We start from the raw sequence: 21,690 nt of genomic DNA, 5'->3' as shown, positions 1-21,690 counted from the left end.
CTACTCCCTCTTAAACGGCCGGCAACGCACCTGCAGCTCTTCTGATGCTGAGAGTGTCCATGGGCGACGATCTAGTTGACGCACAGGGATACTTACTATCAATGCCCTCTGCCCCTAACATACAGGAACTAATAAAAAAGTGTCGAGGTAAAATCAAGGTCTAGCCTTCAGATTTACGCCAAACGTGCGATAAGGAACTTCGTTCCAAAATGTTAAATAAATGCTATTTAGCAGTAAATTGGACCTTGTGGGGGAGACTTTTGCCCAGCGGTGGGACAGCCGAGCCTAGAAAAAAAAGGGAATCAAGCAACTTACCCAATAAACATCCGCTGGCGAGGTATATTAGAAACCATTTTGCAGCACGCCACCTCATGGTCGCACTTTACGCGTAGCAGTCAAATATTATGACTATTATGCTGAAGAAGCACATAATTCTTCCGGGCGAGGTGACCTGCGGAAAAAAAAATACCGTATAAACTTCGTATTGCAACCTGGGTCTCGACCACGAAACCGTTTTGAGATTCAAACGAACGTATAGGAATACCGGGTCCTACTTATACTATAACAAACATGAAATGACGTTATTAGATTAGGTGCACCCCCATGGTCCAGACCATGAGACCCGTATAGTTTTGACTATATTAAAAATCGTGAGATAAGGCACATAATTTTCATGATGTTTTTTACAATTTTTAACAATTAGAAGTCTTGTGTCCCACATCGTGGTTTGGACCATAGTTGTAGAAATTGTGATGCCTACATAGTATTGTAATACATTTGCTTCATTATCATCCAAAATCGTCACACAATTATTACTTAATTGAAATAAAATTAATTAATGTAAGCTTAAGTAATAACGTCACAATAAACTGTAAATGACAGCAATTATTGTCTATTTGATTTTAATTATTTGCTGTCTACGAATAATAAAAACTATTTATTATTCATCGTTAGCTGTAGAGAACCGTATTAACAAAATTGACACAAGTGCCGTCAATCTTTCAATGAACTACATAATTATTATTTATATAAATTAATAAAATATTTATATTGTAGCAGTAAGCAATATAATGCTTATGAATTATAATTTATGACTAAGAACACTCGATCGAGTCAGCTTTTGAACAAAAAAAAAACTAGATCCAAATCAGTCTACCTACCCGTTTAGATGCTGCAATGTACCATCGAGGAAATTTATTCTTAGGCAGTTGACAGACCAACCGATTCTATGTTAAAATTCAAAACGCGACCAAACTATGTAGGTGGGGGACCTAGGAATCAACTTCTCTGATAGTACACAGACAGACAGACAAACAGACGGACACGTCCTCTGTTACGAGTGTTGTCGGGGTTTAAAATTGAAAAACAAACAAAATATTTTTTGCTTATAACTGTTTAAATAATATTATCTATATTATAATCATAACTTATATGTGGATAGTAATGATTAAATAAATATTTTAATGATGATAAGATACATATTGTATTATAATAAACCTGAGCATATTGTTTCTGGGTTTGTGAAAAAGTAAAAGTACATTTTATTCTACGGCTGACATAAATGGCGTTGGAAAATGGTATTTTCTTATTTACAATTATTGCATCGCTACAAGCCTGGGGGCTGCCTTATTGGCAAGCTGTTCCTTAGGAAATACTCTTATTAGAGTAAACATTTTTAAAATTCACCTTCTCCCTTTATTTCTAAGGACATTTTCTTTTATTGTTTTCTTTGTTAATAAAATGTGCTTTTTTCGATTTGTTTTTTATACGTCGCTTCTGATGTGGTCTTGCTAGTGGTCTCTATAGGCTTTTCATGATTCAAGTCGGACTAATTTCGTGTCTTTTTCAAAGTTATCACACGACATGTTTATTACATTTTGAGCAGTACTGGATCGCGTACGTACAACATAGACATTAGACAAACTGCTCGACCACCCAAAAGTTTGAACAATTAAAAATATCAACCACAACGATTGCAGACGTGGTTGAACTAATTTACACATGAGTGAACCGATTTGTTCATTAATTTTGACAGACCTACACGTCGTCGTACTACGTCATTTGGTCGGATTACGTCAGTTCAGTGTTAATTGTGAATAACTGTCGGCTGGGTTTGACATAACGCAACTAAATCGCGTTGGTTTCCCATATGCCTATGAATAAACTTCTCTGATAGTACATGTCCTTAAAACCCATGCCGTATAAGTAAAGTAAACAGCCCTGTGTATTTGTTCACGCTTCCCAAACATGTTATCCAATACTAACAAGCTGATCAAATCTGATTCTACGGACGAAAATAAAAGGAAACACAAGGGTAAAGATAATTAAATAGGTAAGCTTTTGACAGTTATTTGATTTGGCGCTTAGAAAAAATGAACGAGAATTTTCCATTCAAATTGTAGGTCTACAATAACATTGAACAATATTTATTGAACAATTTATTTTGACAATAAGATTGAAAGGGCGCGTTCAATATAAACCCTAGACGGCCAAATGCCATTAAACTTGTGCAATGCGTAATATTGCGTCCCAACATTGATCGTCTAGGGGCCCTCTAACTCATAATAATTGAAGACGTAAGTGGATGAAGTGGTGAATATTTTATAACATAAGGACAATAATTACCTACTTGTTTTTCCCCTACGAATAACAAAAATTAAGGAAAAGTAAGTCCGTCAAAAAACATGTTCTACAATACTTGTCAAAAACGTGCACACATTTTCAATACATTTGCAATATTTAGGTGGCCTTCAGCGGTATCACAATAGACATACGAGTAACTACCAGTAGTGTTAGCACGGCGACCAGCGGAAATGCGAAAGTATGGACAAACTGTGGAAATAAACCTAAGGTGCCGTTCCGATCTATTTTCATTCCGAAAACTTCAATTAAAATGCCACTTTATGACACTCTATAGTATATGTCATAATGTAGGATATTATTTGAATTTTTAGAACTATAGTCTGTCATAAAGTGGCTTTTTAATTGAATTATTCGGAACTAAAAAAGATCGGAACGGCACCTTAAGTTTATCTCCACAGTTTGTGACTATAGTCTGTCATAAAGTGGCATTTTAATTGAATTTTTCGGAACGAAAAAAGATCGGAACGGCACCTTAGATTTATTTCCACAGTTTGTCCATACTTTCGCATTTCCGCTGGTCACCGTGCTAGCGCTACAGTAGTTCGACTGCAAAGAAACGGACAGGTTTCAATATCTGTCAAATTCGTCGGGTTTCACTAGGATTATGAACGGATTGTGCCTCGCGCTGGCTGATGTAATTTATTTTTAAATATTTAAAATAAAGATTTCAAAATTGGATTCTGACGATTTTAATCACATGTGCCAAAACACAAACAACAATACGACCAAAGAGGAACACGTCCATCGAATATGTCATATTTTTAAATTCGTAGGTGACAAGTTAACAACCCTAGCGACGATTTTCATCATAATACGTCAAATTTAAAAATTTCAACATCAGTTCTAAGTCGGCATACTCTATCATTCTGTCTACTCTGGCGGTATCAGGCTGACGTTACATGACAGTTTGAAATGAACCAAATTTAAAACGGTAATAGTATCGGAGTAACGTTCCTTAGTTTTTATTATTCGTAGTTTTTCCCCTTATAATTTGAACAAACCTAGTAACTCACCTATTTCATCTAGCTAATTTAACTGGCTATATAATATACTGAATAGTACATACATATAATATACTGTATAGTATAGTATATCAAAACAACATTTTTTTTGATTTCAAATTATTTTCCTTGTTCTAAGGCCACTATTTATGCAAAAGCAAAACGACAATTAATATTCTTAAATTATTGTATAAGTACCCAGTTTATCCCTTCACATCTTCAATTATTGTTGTATACTTAATGTTGTCACTAGCTATTTGACCGAGCTTTGCTCGGTATTCGATGAAACACGAATAAAATGACATTTTCTAAAAATGATTCCTAGCTAGATCGATTTATCGCCCCCGAAACCCCCTATATACTAAATTTCATGAATATCGTTGGAGCCGATTCCGAGATTCCAATTATATATTTATGTATATACAAGAATTGCTCGTTTAACACTAGAAAGACCGGAGCGGTCAAATGACCGCATTTTCGTTTTTAATTTGCTACATTTTTGTTACCGTTGCATGAAATTCGTTTTTCTCTCGTGACATTTAATAATTTACGATTGTTTATATTGTGCTAACGTGTTTTTAATTATTTCTCAATAATTAAAAGTTTTAAATAACAACCTACCTAGAAACACCGTAGCGGTCAATTGACCGCTTGAATAAGATTTGTAAAGAAAGTGGGTTTTTCTTGCCAGTTTTATTTTTCTTTCAAATTTTTTATTATTGTCATGTTTTGTTTATGTATTGTATTTGAAATTTGATTTAAAATTTATAAAAAACTCGACTGAAATAGACTTGTCAATGACTCATAGGACAAAAGTGGGATAAATACTTTTATTTACATAAATGGTCCAAAATTTGACATTTTTATATATAAAGATAATGGTAATATATTGACAAATATAGTATTTTGCACAAACAAAACATTTTGCCTTGCCTGTTTTGATATTGTAATGTATTTCAAGTTTTTTGCCTAATGAAACCCTGTTTTTTGAAAATTATCAACGGTACTACAAAAATCTGTGTCAATTTTCATAGTATTATTGTCTAAGTTGACCTAACATAGCCAGGGTTTATTAGTAGTTCGAATTTCCATGAAATATTTATGCTGAGTTAATTTTATTTTTTGTTTTACCTACACAAACGAAGCAAATAACAAACTAAAGGTTGCGAATTGTAGTTCTATGAAAATATGATAAAAATTGTTATATTTATGCTAAATTGAAGTATATTTCATTTCTAAAGCATATTTTTTTGTACTTTTTTAGCTTTAGTGATAAAAGATTTTTATATTGTGACCAAAAATACGACACGAAAAAATAATAGATTTGTCCTCCACTAGGGTATTTTCATCAAGATGTTCATGGCTTCTAAATGTGAATTATTGTACGTAAGAGTAACTTTACCATTCTATTGCTAAAATGAGAAAATATAAAATCTGAAAAAAACGGTGTTTTATGCTCAAAAATCAGGAACAAAACCAATAAATCTTGTGGAGTCGTTATAATGTCCATTATATCAGCAGCTGGTCTATAAAATTATTTTTTTAAATAATTTTCTTGAATATTTATTCTATAATTTAATTTAGTTACATTTATAAATAATTACATGGTCAATAAAATTCAAAAGCAAAATAGACACACAAAAAAATGTAAAAACATACGATGGGTCATTTGACCACTCTTGGTCTTTCTAGGAAGTTCAGAATTCCGGTCTTTCTAGTGTTAAAGATATAAGATATGTCTAATTATTATTTGTCGTCAATTTCTAAGCAAATTATTATAAAAAAGGGGAAAAAATTGATCTACGGATACGAAAATAGTGCTTACCACAATAATTGTTATGGTCACAAACTGCGCTGTGTCAACTATAATGAGTGTCTAAAGTCTAAACACACTAGGCCGAAAATACGCTGCCGAAGTTCGGCATGATTACGCCAGCAATGCGGCGCTACGCATACAATATAACGCGACGTAATTTTGGCATGGTGTGTCATTAGTAATTTAAAATACATTGCATACATAATTATGCCGAACTTCGGCCGCGTATTTTCGGCCTAGTGTGTGTAGACACTAACTATTGTCTAAACACATTCAGGTAGTTTTAATAAAAAAATCCGTATAATATCTAAAATATAATAGCAAAATGTAGAAAATCGTAAAAAACTTTTATCGTAAATTTATAAAAGCCTAGATTTAGTTGGCAATAAAAGGTTGGAGTGTGCCAATTTGCGAGCCACGCGTGCCAGTGACAGCCTCGACTGGCACCGAGATTAGCTTGTAATGCCGTACCTGGGTCTGGCGTGCCAACCACTATAATTACAGGGTTTTAGTATTTGTTATTACATAGAAATAAATGTATTCCCACAAAAAACATTTCTTGTAAAATGTTGCCAAGACGATCACATATTAAGGTTTACCCTGTGAAAAAGATATAAGATCTCATGTAGAGGCAAGCTTCTGATTCTACGCGGCCTAACTCTATTGATCATAACTTAAACAAATTCTACATACCAGTAAATATGTATGACTTCGCCGTTTCGCTACCGTCGCGGAGGTGATGCGAATATTTAGTTTCTGATCTGAAGTTAGTAACGAAACAGCCGAGCCATACATGGTTACCGATATGTAGAATTTGTTTAAGTTAGGGTCAGTAGAGTTATTTCGTGTAGAATCAGAAGCTTGACTGTACATGAGATCTTATATCTTTAACACCTTGTAGGGAAAGCCTTATATTGTGGTCGTCTCGGCAACACTTTACAAGAAATGTTTTTGATGCGACTTCAGTTCTTTTTGTAAGTTGGTTCTCGTAAGTACTTCTTTAAAGGTTTTTTAGTTACTGTCCACAGTCCCGTGTAAACTATCATGTCCTAATTCATAAAATTGGTGAAAGTCCCTTATACACCCCCCCCCCCCCCCCCATTTTAGGGGATGGGGTTTGTTGGTTGTATTCTAAACTTAGATTAGATGCCAAATTTCAGCTTTCTCGCACTTGAGAAAGTAGCCAAACATTTTGATGATCATCAGTGTGTCAGTGTGTGGGTCAATGTGTCGTTACAAAATCGGTGAATTCTAAATATCAATGAAATCTAAATAACGAGAACCCTGAAATAAAATAATTGATACTTTTATTTTTCAGTAATTAAAGGCTGGGAAGGGGGAATCAGTAAATTAGCATTCTAACTTTTTTATATTTTATTTATGTAGTAGTATATTTTTTTCAAACTAGCTATTTATAATATCTATGGACGCTTCACACCACATCAGTCTGGCCCCGTGCTAAGTACCTAAAGGACTTGTGTTACAGGTACGGACGGACAACGGAAATATATTTAATACTTTTATACTATACATATATTTAAGATTTTTATTATATCATACACATATTTAATACACATCCAGACCCGGGAACATATATTATTATATTTTTGTTCCGTCGGCGGGATTCGAACGCGCGTCGGTAGCTAGAGCTACCGACGCGCTCACCACTGAGGCACAGGTCGTCAAAATATTTGACCGAGCTTTGCTCGGTATTCGATGAAAATTACATTTTCTGAAAATAATTCCTAGCTAGATCGATTTGTCGCCCCCGAAACCCCATATATACTAAATCTCATGAAAATCGTTGAAGCCGATTCCGAGATTCCAATTATAAATATATAATATATATACAAGAATTGCTCGTTTAAAGATATAAGATAATATATTTTATGTAGTGAATGTATGGTTTTAGTGATTAATAAGTCAGTAAAACTAGACAGCTACTACATATTTAAATAAAATTCTTATTAAAAATTTAGGAATAAACAAAATAAATTAAAAACTTTCTGTACCCTTTTACAAGAAATGACGTTTTCGACTTTTGTGAGAAACATCTTTCTACTTGCTAAGCCAGTGAAAGCGAGCCATATTTTATTCACATTCAGTCCGGGGCAGTTTAAGTCGCGTTTAAATCTCGTCTCGAATTGAGGAACAAAAATCCTATTCAAGATGCACTATTCGGAGTACGTGTCTGGTGCAAGTGAATAAATACGTCCCCTAACTACCCTCACACGCTATTTTGTATGGAGAATACGTAGAGCTGTGTTTCTGGGAAAACTTGTCCGGTTTCTTTTGTTATTTTTCACGATTTTTAGTTTCGAACTTTATTAATTTTTGAAATTCTTATAAACAATATTTTAATAGTTAAAAAAAATAAAAAAAACACGTTATTTGTTAAAAAAAATTAAGTTTTAAAAAGTACAAATTATTGCATAGTTTCCAATTAATTAGACTCCTGGAGATAGGTATCATAATTCCGTTACATACATACAGCCCAAGCTAATAAAAGTGCGTTAAAAACGCAAAAGTTTTCAGTCCCAAATAAAGGATTACTTTTTCCCAAGCCTCTACAGCTGAAGTACGTCATGTAAAAATCTAGTACATAATTGAATATCACAAGGTAAGAACGCCAGTAAATGACATTTGACAAATTACCAAAGCAGATTTCCTCGTAGATTACCCATCCTTGACTTAAAAAGGAATGTCTTCAGAATAATTCGGATTATTTTATTCAGAATTATATTATGATTAAGCTTAGTAAAGCCTTCACAATGTCTACAGTCCTTTGATTTATTATTTGAATCTCGTAAATGTTATTCATTTTAATAAAATTCATATACTCGAAATGAAATAATATTGGGGAATAACATCCAAAATAAAATCTTATAAAAAGCCAAATGTAATCCAAATACATATTAAACCTCTTTTTTCCAACATTAGAGTTTTACATATTTTAACAACATCTAAACTATTATGCGAGCAAAAGTGTGTTTTATTTACCTTGTTTTTCTGAACAAAAAAAATCTTTAATAAAGAGGGCGACTAACCCAAAAAATCAAACATCGTCGTTCTCTTTTCACACTGACGCCCGTCTTTCATATGCCAGGTTAAAAAGGACGACGAGGAATCATCGATAAGTTAGTTTCTTCTTAATAACTCGATAATTAATATATATATACAACATTTTAAAAATCCGCCAGGTGAGTGTCTCAATGATCGAATTTTATAGAATGTGTTAAAATATTAACTTAATTTAATGCACGGTTTTGGCAATATATGAAATATTCGTGAAAATTAGATGCATCTTTGTGATTTTTTTCTATCGTGAAAATTTTAAGATATCGTGTTTTCGCTCAGATCAAGTTCTTAAAAAAATAATAATGTAGTATCTATGTTTAGAAAATGAAACAATTCCAGGCTTATTTTCAAGTATAAAAATGAATTATAAAATCGACAATTTTGGGTTAGTCGCTCTCTTAAATAAAAATTGACAAGGTTCACGTTATCATTAATAGTTTTATCCTAGAAGAGTGTACCCCATGAAAAATTTCGTAGCAATGAACTTGCGGGCAACATCTAGGACATAGTTGGTACACTATCAGCCTGAAACAGTTTCACGATAATTATAAAACCGATAATTGAAAAATAAAATATAGGGTTCCGTAATATCGCTAATACATTTTTTTTTTTTATTAAATAAGGGGGCAAACGAGCAAACGGGTCACCTGATGGTAAGCAACTACCGTCGCCCATGGACACTCGCAACATCAGAAGAGCTGCAGGTGCGTTGCCGGCCTTTTAAGAGGGTATACGCTCTTTTCTTGAAGGTTTGCAGGTCGTATCGGTCCGGAAATACTGCTGGTGACAGTTCATTCCAGAGTTTTACAGTGCGCGGCAGAAAGTTACGCGAAAAACGCACTGTGGAAGACTGCCACTCATCAAGGTGATGAGGATGGTATGTTTTTCGCGTGGGACGATAGCGAAAAGTTGCAGGTGGTATGATTCCGAACAATTCCTCAGAGCACTCCCCGTGATACAACCGATAGAGGATGCAGAGTGAAGCAACATCTCGGCGTAATTCCAGGGGGTCCAAGCTGTTTGAAACACTATGGCAGTCAACAATTCGAGCAGCCCTTCGTTGGATACGATCCAGAGGGAGCAGTTGGTATTTTGGCGCCCCTGCCCAGAGATGAGAACAATATTCCATATGAGGCCGAACCTGCGCCTTGTAGAGTTGTAGGCGTTGGTCCGGACTGAAGTACTGTCTCGCTCTGTTAAGAACGCCAAGCTTCTTCGAGGCTAATTTGGCCTTACCCTCAAGATGATATCGGAACTGGACTTCGCTCGATATACATACTATTGTTCCGGTATAAAACGCTTTAAAATGATTTATTGTTCGATGTTAACTTTGAAACCAATTTTGTTTTAGTTTGCATTAAAATTGGTCGGTTCCGTTCCGTGGACTAATTAATATTGTAGAGGCGTGCATCTTTTGATAAAACTTTCATTATAGTTCCGAGGAATTTAATAGTTTTACTTTAAGACTTCTTCAATTTATGTTTTTGGACTGTTTTTTTGTATTTGTTATTTCAGTGTACTAGAATGACAGTCTGTCAAATATTTGGAACACTGTTTCAATTAAAATCATATTAAAGGGCCTGTATTCCCTTTATGTTACGGGAGGTCACGACATTTTTGGTAACGATATCCAAAATGACTTACATTGCACACGGACGTAAAAAAAATACGGACGGATCGCCATTATGAAATGAGTGAAGCACCCTTAATAAGCCCAGGCGATCATATGTACACATCTTGCACGCACACTCGCACTGTAATAAGCCGATCGTACCGCCATTACACAATTAGACTGCATCGCGGTGACACATCTTTGTCATTCATAAATAAAAATAAATATGCCATCTTGTGTTGTAAAATGGTGCAAGAACAATACAACCTTACACAAAAAACATCAAGGAATAATATTTCATAGGTAAGATAACATATTTTTAAAGTATTTTGATAAAATAATGTAAATATTAATTCAACTTCAACAGGTCAGTAATGTCCATAACAAAGTGGGGAAATTTTCCCCAAACCGGGGAAAATTTTAAATTATTTTTAGATAATCAAATAATTAATTTTATTGTCTTTTATTAGTGTCATGTAAGTATTTAGCATACTATTGACCAGTAATTAGGCAGGAATACAATAATAGGGGTGTAGACAGTAAACGAAATCTAATACAAATTATTGTTTTTTTGACAGTTTGTATTATAGAATTACCGAAAATGGACATATTTTACTTAATAACTTTATAATATTTTTTATATTTAATAAGTGATTTTTTTAATTGAAATAAGAGTGTATTTATTTTTTATACATATTTTTAGGTGTATCAAAATACTTATGTACTATCAGAGAAGTTGATTCCTATGCAAATCGGGGACATAAGTAGTTTGGTTGCGTTACGTCAAACCCAGCTGACAGATCACAATTAACATTGAATTGACATAAGTATTCGACCAAATAACGTTGGTCTGTCAGTTGCATAGGAATCAACTTCCTTGATGGTACATCTGTAAAATAAATATATTTCCTAAAAATAGTCTACACCCCTATTAATTTCTTAATTTACAAAAGTGGATATAACTGTTGTTTGACGACCTCTGTGGCTCAGTGGGTGGGCTGTCGGTCGCTCAAGCCGGGGGTCGCGGGTTCGAATCCTGCCGACGGAACAAAAAGTTTTCAAAGGTCCTGGGTCATGGGTGTGTATTAAATATGTGTATCATATAATAAAAATCTTAAATATAAAATGTATAGTATAACAGTATTAAATATATATCCGTTGTCTGGTACCCGTAACACAAGTCCTTCAGGTACTTAGCACGGGGTCAGACTGACGTGGTGTGAAGCGTCCATAGATAAAATTGTTGTCTTAGATTTCCTTCAGTAGTAGGGGAGGGAAGGTGCTATTGGTGTAGTCACCCGAGCGTCATTGAGACCTAGTAGGAATGAAAATATTGAATGGACCTCTAGACCAGGAATAAATTTAACACCATGTTAGGTGATTTGATTTGACGTTAGCGCATGGTAGAACTCTCGATAGCTCTAACAGGCCGTTAACTGATTTGACAAGCCATTATTTATTTAACATTACTTGATTGTTTGAAGATAGGTACGGGTTACGGGACTTAAGTATCTTATATCTTTTCGTATACAGGTTTCTTATATAGGTTTCGGGGGCGATAAATCTGTCTAGCTAGGAATTATTTTTAGAAAATGACATTTTATTCGTGTTTTATCGAATACCGAGCAAAGCTCGGTCAAATAGCTAGTAATAATTTTATTATTGTAAATGTTTGTACATAATCATTATTACTAATAATGTTATGTAAATAATATACTTCTCCGTACGTAATATGTGTTTTTTTTTTCTATCTATAGTGTCATAAAAATAATATTTTCATTATGACATCTTTAACAACCGCTTACATTTCTGAAGCGAAAAAAACATAAAAATATGTTTGAGTATAAAAAATACATTTAACTTGTCTGAGTTTACAAAATTTAAAAGTAGGGAAATTTATGATTTATATGGCAACCCTCATATCACGCACACGTCCTACACGGGCGGCCATAACTAGGCTTCACTCGTGATTAGAGAAGGTTACGTCCGTACTTTTTTTACGTCCGTGACATTGCATTGACAAGATAAAGAGCAACTCTCTGATCTAGTACGTACGGACAGTTTACGATTTGTAATTTTCAGCCATTTACCTGATCATTTTTTTTGGTCACAATAAGTCACGTTTGAACGCTCGTTGCTTCATAACGCAACCGAATATTTGGTCAGTTTTTACGCTACTGATATGAGAGCAATCAGTACTTACCTAATCTATATATTAATACGTGAGAGAAAAACTTTGTAACCCTTTTTACGAAAAATGGGGAAACGTAGGTGCATGAAATTTCGCACAGTTATAGTTTATATGTTGAAGGAGTGCATCGAGCTAATATTATTTTAAAATAATGCTTTTATCATATATATTTTTAACAAATAAAACGTTACACACACTACGACACTACTACTAGGAAAAATGACAGATTTTTGAGTGACAAGCCTATACATACGAATTATACTCTTTTATTTATGGTTGAAGTCTGTTGACAACAAGTTGACAAATTGAAAATGGATTATTGTTTTTTTTTATTTAATTTTAGATACTATTAGACAATGTTTAAACGGCCAGTCTGAGATCAGCTGAGTCCCAGAGACAAGAATTGAAAAAAACTATGATGAAGTCAATATTTTTTACAAAATATAGGTAGTAGTCCTAATGTAGTTGCAAGTAAGGTCGAATTTCGACCATTGGGTGATCTCTAGTAAAACCAGGCCTGTCCCACTCGCGAGAATAGGTATCGAACTGTAAGTACCACCGGCGGGTGGCCAATCAGTAGGGACTCACAAGCGAGCGGTGACGCACGCGCAAGATTTTTCGTGGTATCTACTGTTTACTGATCATAGAGGAATTTTATTCATGGTACTGATTTAACCGCTGTGACAAAATCGTTATAAATCTTATAAAAATGAACAATAAGGAAAGGCCAATGAAATATGTATTTGAATAAGGTATTTAAATATAAAAAGTAGATAAAAACTATACAAACATAGCAAATAAACCAATTTCATACAAAGAAACGCACAAACTACACAGAAATAAACACAAGTTACTATGTTTAAATTGTAAAAGTTTCTTACACTATAATCGAATATATAAAACTACTATAAAATATAGGTTGGGTTACTAAAATTGTATATTACTATAAAAAGGTTTGCTATTCATACCAATAGTAATTAAAAAAGAATATTTTGTTTTCTAAAAGGCGAAAACCTTGATTTCGTCAGAAAAGGTACGAGTTATGCGATAGACAGAGAGCGGACATGTAGGTGAATATAATTGTAGGCACCTAGCACTGCGCGGTCGGAATTTGAACTTAATAGAATCGTAACATGAGTCGTTATTTCTTTAAACGGGTTTTCTAGTGAGACTCCTGTTGGTACTACTAATATATATTCTGTGGTATAACTTACTCAGCCATTTACCTTATCATTTTTTTTTGGTCATGATAACTGGGTTTTCAGGCGCCCTATACAGAGAACGCAACCACTTTACTCAGGCAGACCGACATATTTGGCATCAGAGAGTTGCTCTTTATCTTGTCAATCTAAAATAAGTCATTTTGGATATCGTTACCAAAAATGTCGTGACCTCCTAATCTATTAATTAGTGCGAGTGCAGGTGATTAGTATATGTGATTAGTGATTAGGAGAAATTAAAGCACTTGCACTAATCAGTCACTGTCCACACGTAAGTCTCCTGATTACTAATCACCTGCACTTATCACTAATCAAAGTGAATACAGGCCTTAAAATACACAGTCAGATTTGTCAATCGGTAACCGAAATCGAAATAAATTGGCTATGGATCTCGCAAACCTACAGGGAAATCGAAGAGTGGATCAAATAACGAAGGTCCACCATCAACTTATGAATTAACTAATTTATGTCATAGTGCAATGTACAGGTGTGATACAATCCTTAGAGGAAGTTCAGACACAGCAAAAACCACGCGTTTCCCTTGCAGAAACCGTGCGGTGATTGGTGAAGTAAACGTTATAGAACGACTATTTAATATGCGGCGGCACGATTAAAAGCATTTAATATAATATATACTCGTATGTAATTGATAGCGTACCGCGCCGCTATTTAAATAAATCGTTTTGGTCCGAGAGCTGTCAATCTCAAAAGTACCTTCATAGCGTGCATGGATTTTCTTGATGAAAATAGGAACTTGAAACGCTCGGTTTACGTGGTTTTGCAAAGCTGGAAGTACGTAAAAAAATTCAGGAAAAAAGTGAATAAATATTTCCCTCACCATGTGCACTGGTTTGCCTAAACTCTAAAGTGTATTCAATAGGAAATTTCTTTACCTTTCAGGAAAAAAATTACGCATTCTAATTTTTTTGGCCGGAAAAGACTCAGGCAAGCCTTTTCAAGTGTGTGATGAGGGAGGTCATTTTGCCCTCATTACGTAACATGATTATTTTTTTTAGTTTGTTCCTTGCAATGTTTACTACAAGATTATCTTGGTTTGCGGGCTCACAAACAGCCGGAAATGTTCGGCAAACCACCTTAAAGTTTATTGACTCTGAACTCGTTTGTGAGGGCAAAACATTTAATAACTTTTTTTCTTAAATTTTTTTACGTACTTCCTTCCGGCTTTGCAAATCCACGAAACCGAGCGTTTTGAATCCCTATAGTTCTAAACCAGGGGTTCCCAAACTTATTTCGTCTAACTGCCCACTTTCAGAAAAGATTATGTTTTAGCGCCCCCTTGTTTCAATTTAAAATGCATCTAGATGAAATAAATGAGCCACAGAACGCCGCCATTTTTTTCTGGGTTCCGCACCATCCCCCTTTTGGAGTTCATGGAGTTGCAAATGCGACTAACGCGCGTTAGTAGTGATGCAGTCGTGCGCTTCATAGTCGCGCGACTGCATCGCTACTAAAAGTTGCAGTGGACTAAAGCCCTTAGGTGTACGCCCGTGTTACACTGAAACGATCTTTGGTAGCCAATCTATTAAGCCTCACTCCACCTGAACTCCACACTCCCCGAGGTACAGTTTCGATTGGACAAACATTTAATACGTCTAGCATTTGAACTCGAACTAAAATTTAAACTTTCGTGAACTTACTCTAAGAATTTATGAGACCTTGCACGTTAGAACTTATATCGACTTCCGAAAAGTAACTTTACCTTTGGAAGTAAGCGTATGTTTTATTTATATCCGAACTCTGTGAAATATTTATTGATTTTAAATTTCACTGGACGAACTATTTTATTTCGAGTAGTTAGCTCCAGAAATAATTTTGTACAGTTTGTTTGTTGTGGCTGGGCAAAAAAATTGAACGGGTTATGATATTTGAATCATTCCTGCCAACGTGGATAATTCAAATAGTTAAAGTACATGAGCTGAACGCAATTGTGCCTAGAGTAAAAGCACAATAGACAGGACGAACCAGTAGGCCGACTTCAAAGAAACTAACAAATCGGCACGGGTACCGCTCTAATTTTGCGAGTGTCCACGTGCGACGGTAGTTGCTTTCCATCAGGTGATTCGGTTCCTCGTTTGCCCCCTTATTGTATCAAAAAGCATGCTATGAACGGCTGAGTGAGTCACTGCTCGCGCCGGCCGATATGTCACACGTCAAACGTATAAACGAGAACAAAGCCGACCAACTGGGTCGTTCTGTCTATTGTGGTAAAAGTGTTGTTATAACTAAGGTTCACTCGGCGAAACTTGGCGGTAGCGGTCATTGACTCCCTGTCAAAAACTTCTCATTATCTATATAAACCGCGATTGACAAAAAGGTGTCAGATGTTGTCATTCGCGGCTTTGTACAAAAAATAACAAATTTTTGACAGGGCTACCGCCAAGTTACGCCGAGTGAACCTTAGTCCCTTCCCTTTAATTAACTAAATGTTATATTTCCCCCGAACGACGGACCAGGTAATTTAATGGCGTATATTTTCCCTGTTAAGATTTAAGTGCCGCAAGAGGCAGTTTGTGTCGCTCTTTACAGTTAGCGAATGTCGTTGACACAATGACACATTTTGCATAAATTACAACTGGGGACTTAATTATGAATTTTTGGCCTCTCCGCTTCACAAAAAGGTACTAATTACACAATATTATAATGACCGCTTCGCTGTATAAAAATACTTGTTGCTGTTTTTCCTTGCGCAAAAATGGACTCTATTCTCAGAGAAGTAAGATGAAAATTAGAACACGTAGAGTTACAAAACTAATTCAGTTAGCATCATGTACAGCTCCCAGATTTTTCAACTGCAAATTTAAAAAAAAAGTACTTAAGTGTGGTCCAGTATGAGTGACAGTCCTTATTTTATTCTTGATTTTCTTTCCAGACTATAATGAATGCAAAACTGTAGCTGCCAGCTGAGTTGTGACTTATTTACTTTAAATCGTATAGGTATTTTGTATAGATATATAATTTGATCCAGAAAAAGGACAGAGTAGTGTTTATCCTGAAAAAAATGACAGTTTTCGCGCGATACGCCTCCAGCGGTTGACATACTAAAAGGTAGAGATGGAAAATAGACCTTAATACTACTTAATATGAATGAAATGAAAAATGAAAAAGCGGACTAAAAAAACTTATGGTGTCGAATCTACTATAACTAAATAACCGTCGACTTCGGGTGTCTATCTTCTCACTCTGTCCGAAGACCTACTTTAGAGGTTATCAATCATATTATTACACGCACAAATACTAATGTTATAACCTAAGGGGCCTATCAGACAGAGAGCGGTCACGCGTTCAAGCGTTCTGCGTTCGCATTTTGCGTTCGAGCCGTCAGTTACACAGGAGGAATTTCGACGTGGCGATCGCCCTCTGTGTGAGTATCTCTATATTATAACGAATACAACACAAAGAACGCAAACTGCCCGTTTGAACGCTTGCCCGCGTGACCGCTCTCTTTCTGATAGGTCCCTAATACTAATATTAGCTTGATTATACCGAATAACAATTTCAATATCAATTGATAGGGAACCAATAGTCATTAAATACAAACGTGCTATTAGAAACAATATCATAATTGCTTCGCCGTTTGACACACTCGACTTATAGTCAATAATAATTTAATTTATACGTAATTAAGTTATTTTTGGACTCATATTTTTTTTTTCAGTTACAATTAATTAGTTCGTGTTGTCTTATAATTTAATACTAGCTGTTTGACCGAGTTTTGCTCGGTATACGATGAAAATGACATTTTCTAGAAATGATTCCTAGCTAGGTCGTTTTATCGCCCCCGAAACCCCCTATATACTCATGAAAATCGATGGAGCCGATTCCGAGATTCCAATTTTTTTTTTTAATGAAATAAGGGGGCAAACGAGCAAACGGGTCACCTGATGGAAAGCAACTTCCGTCGCCCATGGACACTCGCAGCATCAGAAGAGCTGCATGTGCGTTGCCGGCCTTTTAAGAGGGAATAGGGTAATAGGGTAGGGAAGGGAAGGGAATAGGGGAGGGTAGGAAAGGGAATAGGGTAGGGGATTGGGCCTCCGGTAAACTCACTCACTCGGCGAAACACAGCGCAAGCGCTGTTTCACGCCGGTTTTCTGCGAGAACGTGGTATTTATCCGGTCGAGCCGGCCCATTCGTGCCGAAGCATGGCTCTCCCACGTACATTACAGTAATACAATTATATATATATACAAGAATTGCTCGTTTAAAGATATAAGATAATCATTTTTATTTTTCTGTTATTATGAATATTTCAATTTTAATGTTATATTAGGTAAGTAAGATCCAGAAATTGAATATTTTTATTATTGATGGTTTTAAAACGAAAGTATAAGTAATAATATCTCATAATATATAAAATTCTCGTGTCACAATGTTAGGCCGCGTCCTCCTCCGAAACGGCTTTACTGATTTTAACCAAATTTTATATGCATATTCAGTGGTTCTGAGAATCGGCTACTGGGTACTTAAGGCCCAGTAGTCCCTAAAATAAACAGGTCGATGTCTGTCAGTACGAATATCGATGTTAAGGACATGAAAATAACACGCGCCTTGTACAGTGGCTGTTACGCGCTCGCCGCGTGCCTTGATAATAGAAAATAGGAGTAAAAACCTTTTGTTTTTAGTATTACACAAATCAAATATATCAAATCGTTTACGTTAGGTTACGACACATATACTACATTTTTTGTTTTTTCTAGAAAGTGTGTAATTTAGCCATAAAATGATTTAATTATGAAAAACGGCGTTATAAGGCGCTATCGGGCAGAATTTTTCAAATTGTGTACTGATATACCTTTGCGTAAGTATAGGAAATTTTCTCAATTTTAAAACGGTACTTATTTTATACTTAAATAATGACATTTCCTTTACTAAAAACGTGTTTTAAAAAACCCATTTTACGTAGTTGCAACAACCACAGCGCCTTAATACTTATTATATTCATAAGTGCATTTGTTAAATAAATAATAGTAAATTATTAGAACTCGAGACTGATGGCGACTATTGTTTGTGCGACGGGATAGCGATAGACGTTGCCATGGTGACATACTTATTTAGTCACTACAGTAAAATAATACGGGCGAAATACTACAGGGTGTAACAAAAATAAGTGATAATACTTTAGGGTGTGTACGTGTTCCTTGTAGAGAGTTCACTGTGAAAGTAGCAGCGCTGAAAGACCAAAATTTTTTTCACTTTTGTATGGGGAAACTCGTGACGCTCGGGCCCTTGCCCATACAAAAGTGAAAAAAAAAATTCGTCTTTCAGCGCTGCTACTTTCACAGTGAACTCTCTACAAGGAACACGTACACACCCTAAAGTATTATCACTTATTTTTGTTACACACTGTATATATGGCAAAGAAACGTTTGCCGGTACAGCTAGTAACTAAATAAAATTTTGCTACCTTTAGTGCACATGTAGAAACAGGTACGTACTACAAATATTATAATATGGTACTTCGTTGGGAATATACTTAATTTATATGAAACATGAAAAAAAGCTTTTAGTATAGAAACAAAATTGTATAACCGTAGCAAACACGGATACTATTCGGCTAGGTGTAGTGGAGATGAGTTGACACGTCCTGTCAAAGGCCGCGCGGAATGGCCGCGGGTTCGAAATTCAACGAAAATTTCAAATATTTAAATACTGTATCGCCGAGGTATACCGGTCAGATACAAATATTAAGGGCAGATTCGACCAAACTGGCATAAAATTTTACTCAACGATTACTGTTTCCTAATCGTAGAGTTATTTGTATAGTGCGTTGTTAATAATATATTATATATTATAATATTTATTTTATTAACAACACACTACACAGTTTCCGTGTGATTTACTGCACATAATCCAAACATTAGTGAGCAGATATTAATATTAAGTAGACATATTTTATCATAATTCTCACTGAAACACTGCCGAGGGCTCTCATCGACCCTCGTGCGCCTTAGTTACTGTAATTGGCAATATTTATTCACTTCCAATCACAAGTGATATCGGCTTCGACCACAGACACAGATCAAGATAGATACCGCATGTCGCTCCATTTGTGTGAAAACGAGCGTGTCACTTTTTTCCCACCTACTATGACGTACCGATAAAATAAATAAAATATCTTTTTATTCAAAATGTGTATCATGATACACTTTTTGAAAGTCGAACGAAGAAACTACGTTGCCTACCACCGGTTCGGGAACTACCCCGCCGAGAAGAACTGGCGTAAGATGATAAGAATCGTGCCCATTATCTTGGCCAACGTTTCTATTTGAATTTCTACTGTTCAATACGGCACTTTTACGCATTTAGGCATTTTTAAAATTCCGATTGACGTCCGACTCTGATAGCAGACTAAAGAACAGACTTTCGAAAGACGAGCATTGTTCGTCGTTTGGGAATGCGATATGGCACGCGAAGTACACACACATGCGGTATCTATCTTGATGTATGTCTGTGGCTTCGACACTCATTTACTTGATAACTAGAGGAGCTGATTCTAGCGACTCCGTCCTGTTTATATCCGATTTGTATGGTGGTAGTGACACTGATTATGCACTAAGTTAATATTTGCATACTGCATAATATACAGTGTGTAACAAAAATAAGTGTGTGTACGTGTTCCTTGTAAAGAGTTCACTGTGAAAGTAGCAGCGCTGAAAGACGAAATTTTTTTTTAACTTTTGTATGGCCAAGTGCCCGAGCGTCACGAGTTTCCCCATACAAAAGTGAAAAAAATGTTTGGTCTTTCAGCGCTGCTACTTTCACATGGAACTCTCTACAAGGAACACGTACACACCCTAAAGTATTATCACTTATTTTTGTTACACCCTGTATAGGTAGTTTTTGTAGGCGTGAAGGAAGTTACTTTTGTCGTTCTATAAAAATGACCCATTATAAAATTTAATTAAATTTACGAGGGAATAGATGAGCATCCATACCCACATACATACATACATACATACAGGTCCAAATCATAACCCTCCTTTTTGCTTCGCCGTAGTCGGGTAAAAAGTAACTCTTTCAGCGCTGCTACTATCACAGTGATTTCTTTATAAGGGACAAATACACTTTTTTTATGAAATAAGGGGGCAAACGAGCAAACGGGTCACCTGGTGGAAAGCAACTTCCGTCGCCCATGGACACTCGCAGCATCAGAAGATCTGAAAGTGCGTTGCCGGCTTTTTAAGAGGGAACAGGGTAATACGGGAGGGTAGGGAAGGGAAGGGAATAGGGGAGGGTAGGGAAAAGAATAGGGTAGGGGATTGGGCCTCCGGTAAACTCACTCACTCGGCGAAACACAGCGCAAGCGCTGTTTCACGCCGGTTTTCTGTGAGAACGTGGTATTTCTCCATTCGTGCCGAAGCATGGCTCTCCCACGTATAAATGTAAAACACTCACTTATGTATAACCAGTTAGTTTTGTACTGTATATTAGGTAGAAACCTAGTACCATCGAGGAAATTGATTCCTAGGCAGTTGACGGACCTACGTCATTTGGTCGGCTTCTGTCAATTCAATGTAAGCTGTGATCGGTCGGATGGGCTTGTATTTTAACGCAACCAAATTACTTAGGTCCGCCATCTGCCTAGGAATCAACCTCTCTGATAGTACATAATATATAGATTTAGATAAATTATATATTAGGTGACCAGAGCTTTCAGTTTGTGTCTCTGTAAATAAACTATCCAAAGTCATAGTGCCCATACAAAGTATGTCAAAACTATTGATTCTACTGGACTGTTAAAACAAAAATCGGTTTTCTCGCATCTGTCGGCTTTTTCAACTTAACCTACTCTTCGATAGGACCCTTGTTGCTATGTTTGCTTCATTGATTTCTTTGTCATTTCCATATTCGACGTAATTATTGGGTTCGGACTTTGGTTGGGCGAAGCCGTATCTAATAATATATTTTTGTAATTTGGACAAGGCTACTACGTGACTCAATGAAACTGCGTTAAAATCTATATACTTAAATAAAAATGAATTTTCAATTTTGTCACTCTCGCTAAAACTCGAGAACGGCTGATTTGGCTAATTTTTAAGATTTGTTTTGAAAAATTCAAAACAAATCTTAAAAATTAGGTCCAGAAAAGGTTTGGCGATTAGAAAATA

General features: G+C 35.6%; 1 protein-coding gene across 1 annotated transcript in view; it reads right to left on the bottom strand.

The window, feature by feature from the left end:
• Positions 1-21,690, bottom strand: part of LOC121739755 — a 134,346-nt gene that overhangs the window by 90,865 nt on the left and 21,791 nt on the right. The window contains exon 2 of the mRNA XM_042132307.1: positions 316-451. Within this exon, the coding sequence (XP_041988241.1) occupies positions 316-373 (58 nt within the window). The 5' untranslated portion in view covers positions 374-451. The remainder of the gene's footprint in view (positions 1-315; positions 452-21,690) is intronic.

Source organism: Aricia agestis, chromosome 2 (assembly GCF_905147365.1).
Source record: "Aricia agestis chromosome 2, ilAriAges1.1, whole genome shotgun sequence".
NCBI classification, from domain to species: Eukaryota; Metazoa; Arthropoda; class Insecta; order Lepidoptera; family Lycaenidae; genus Aricia; species Aricia agestis.
Note: the sequence above shows the minus strand (reverse complement) of the source record. Positions and strands in the feature narration are given on the sequence as shown.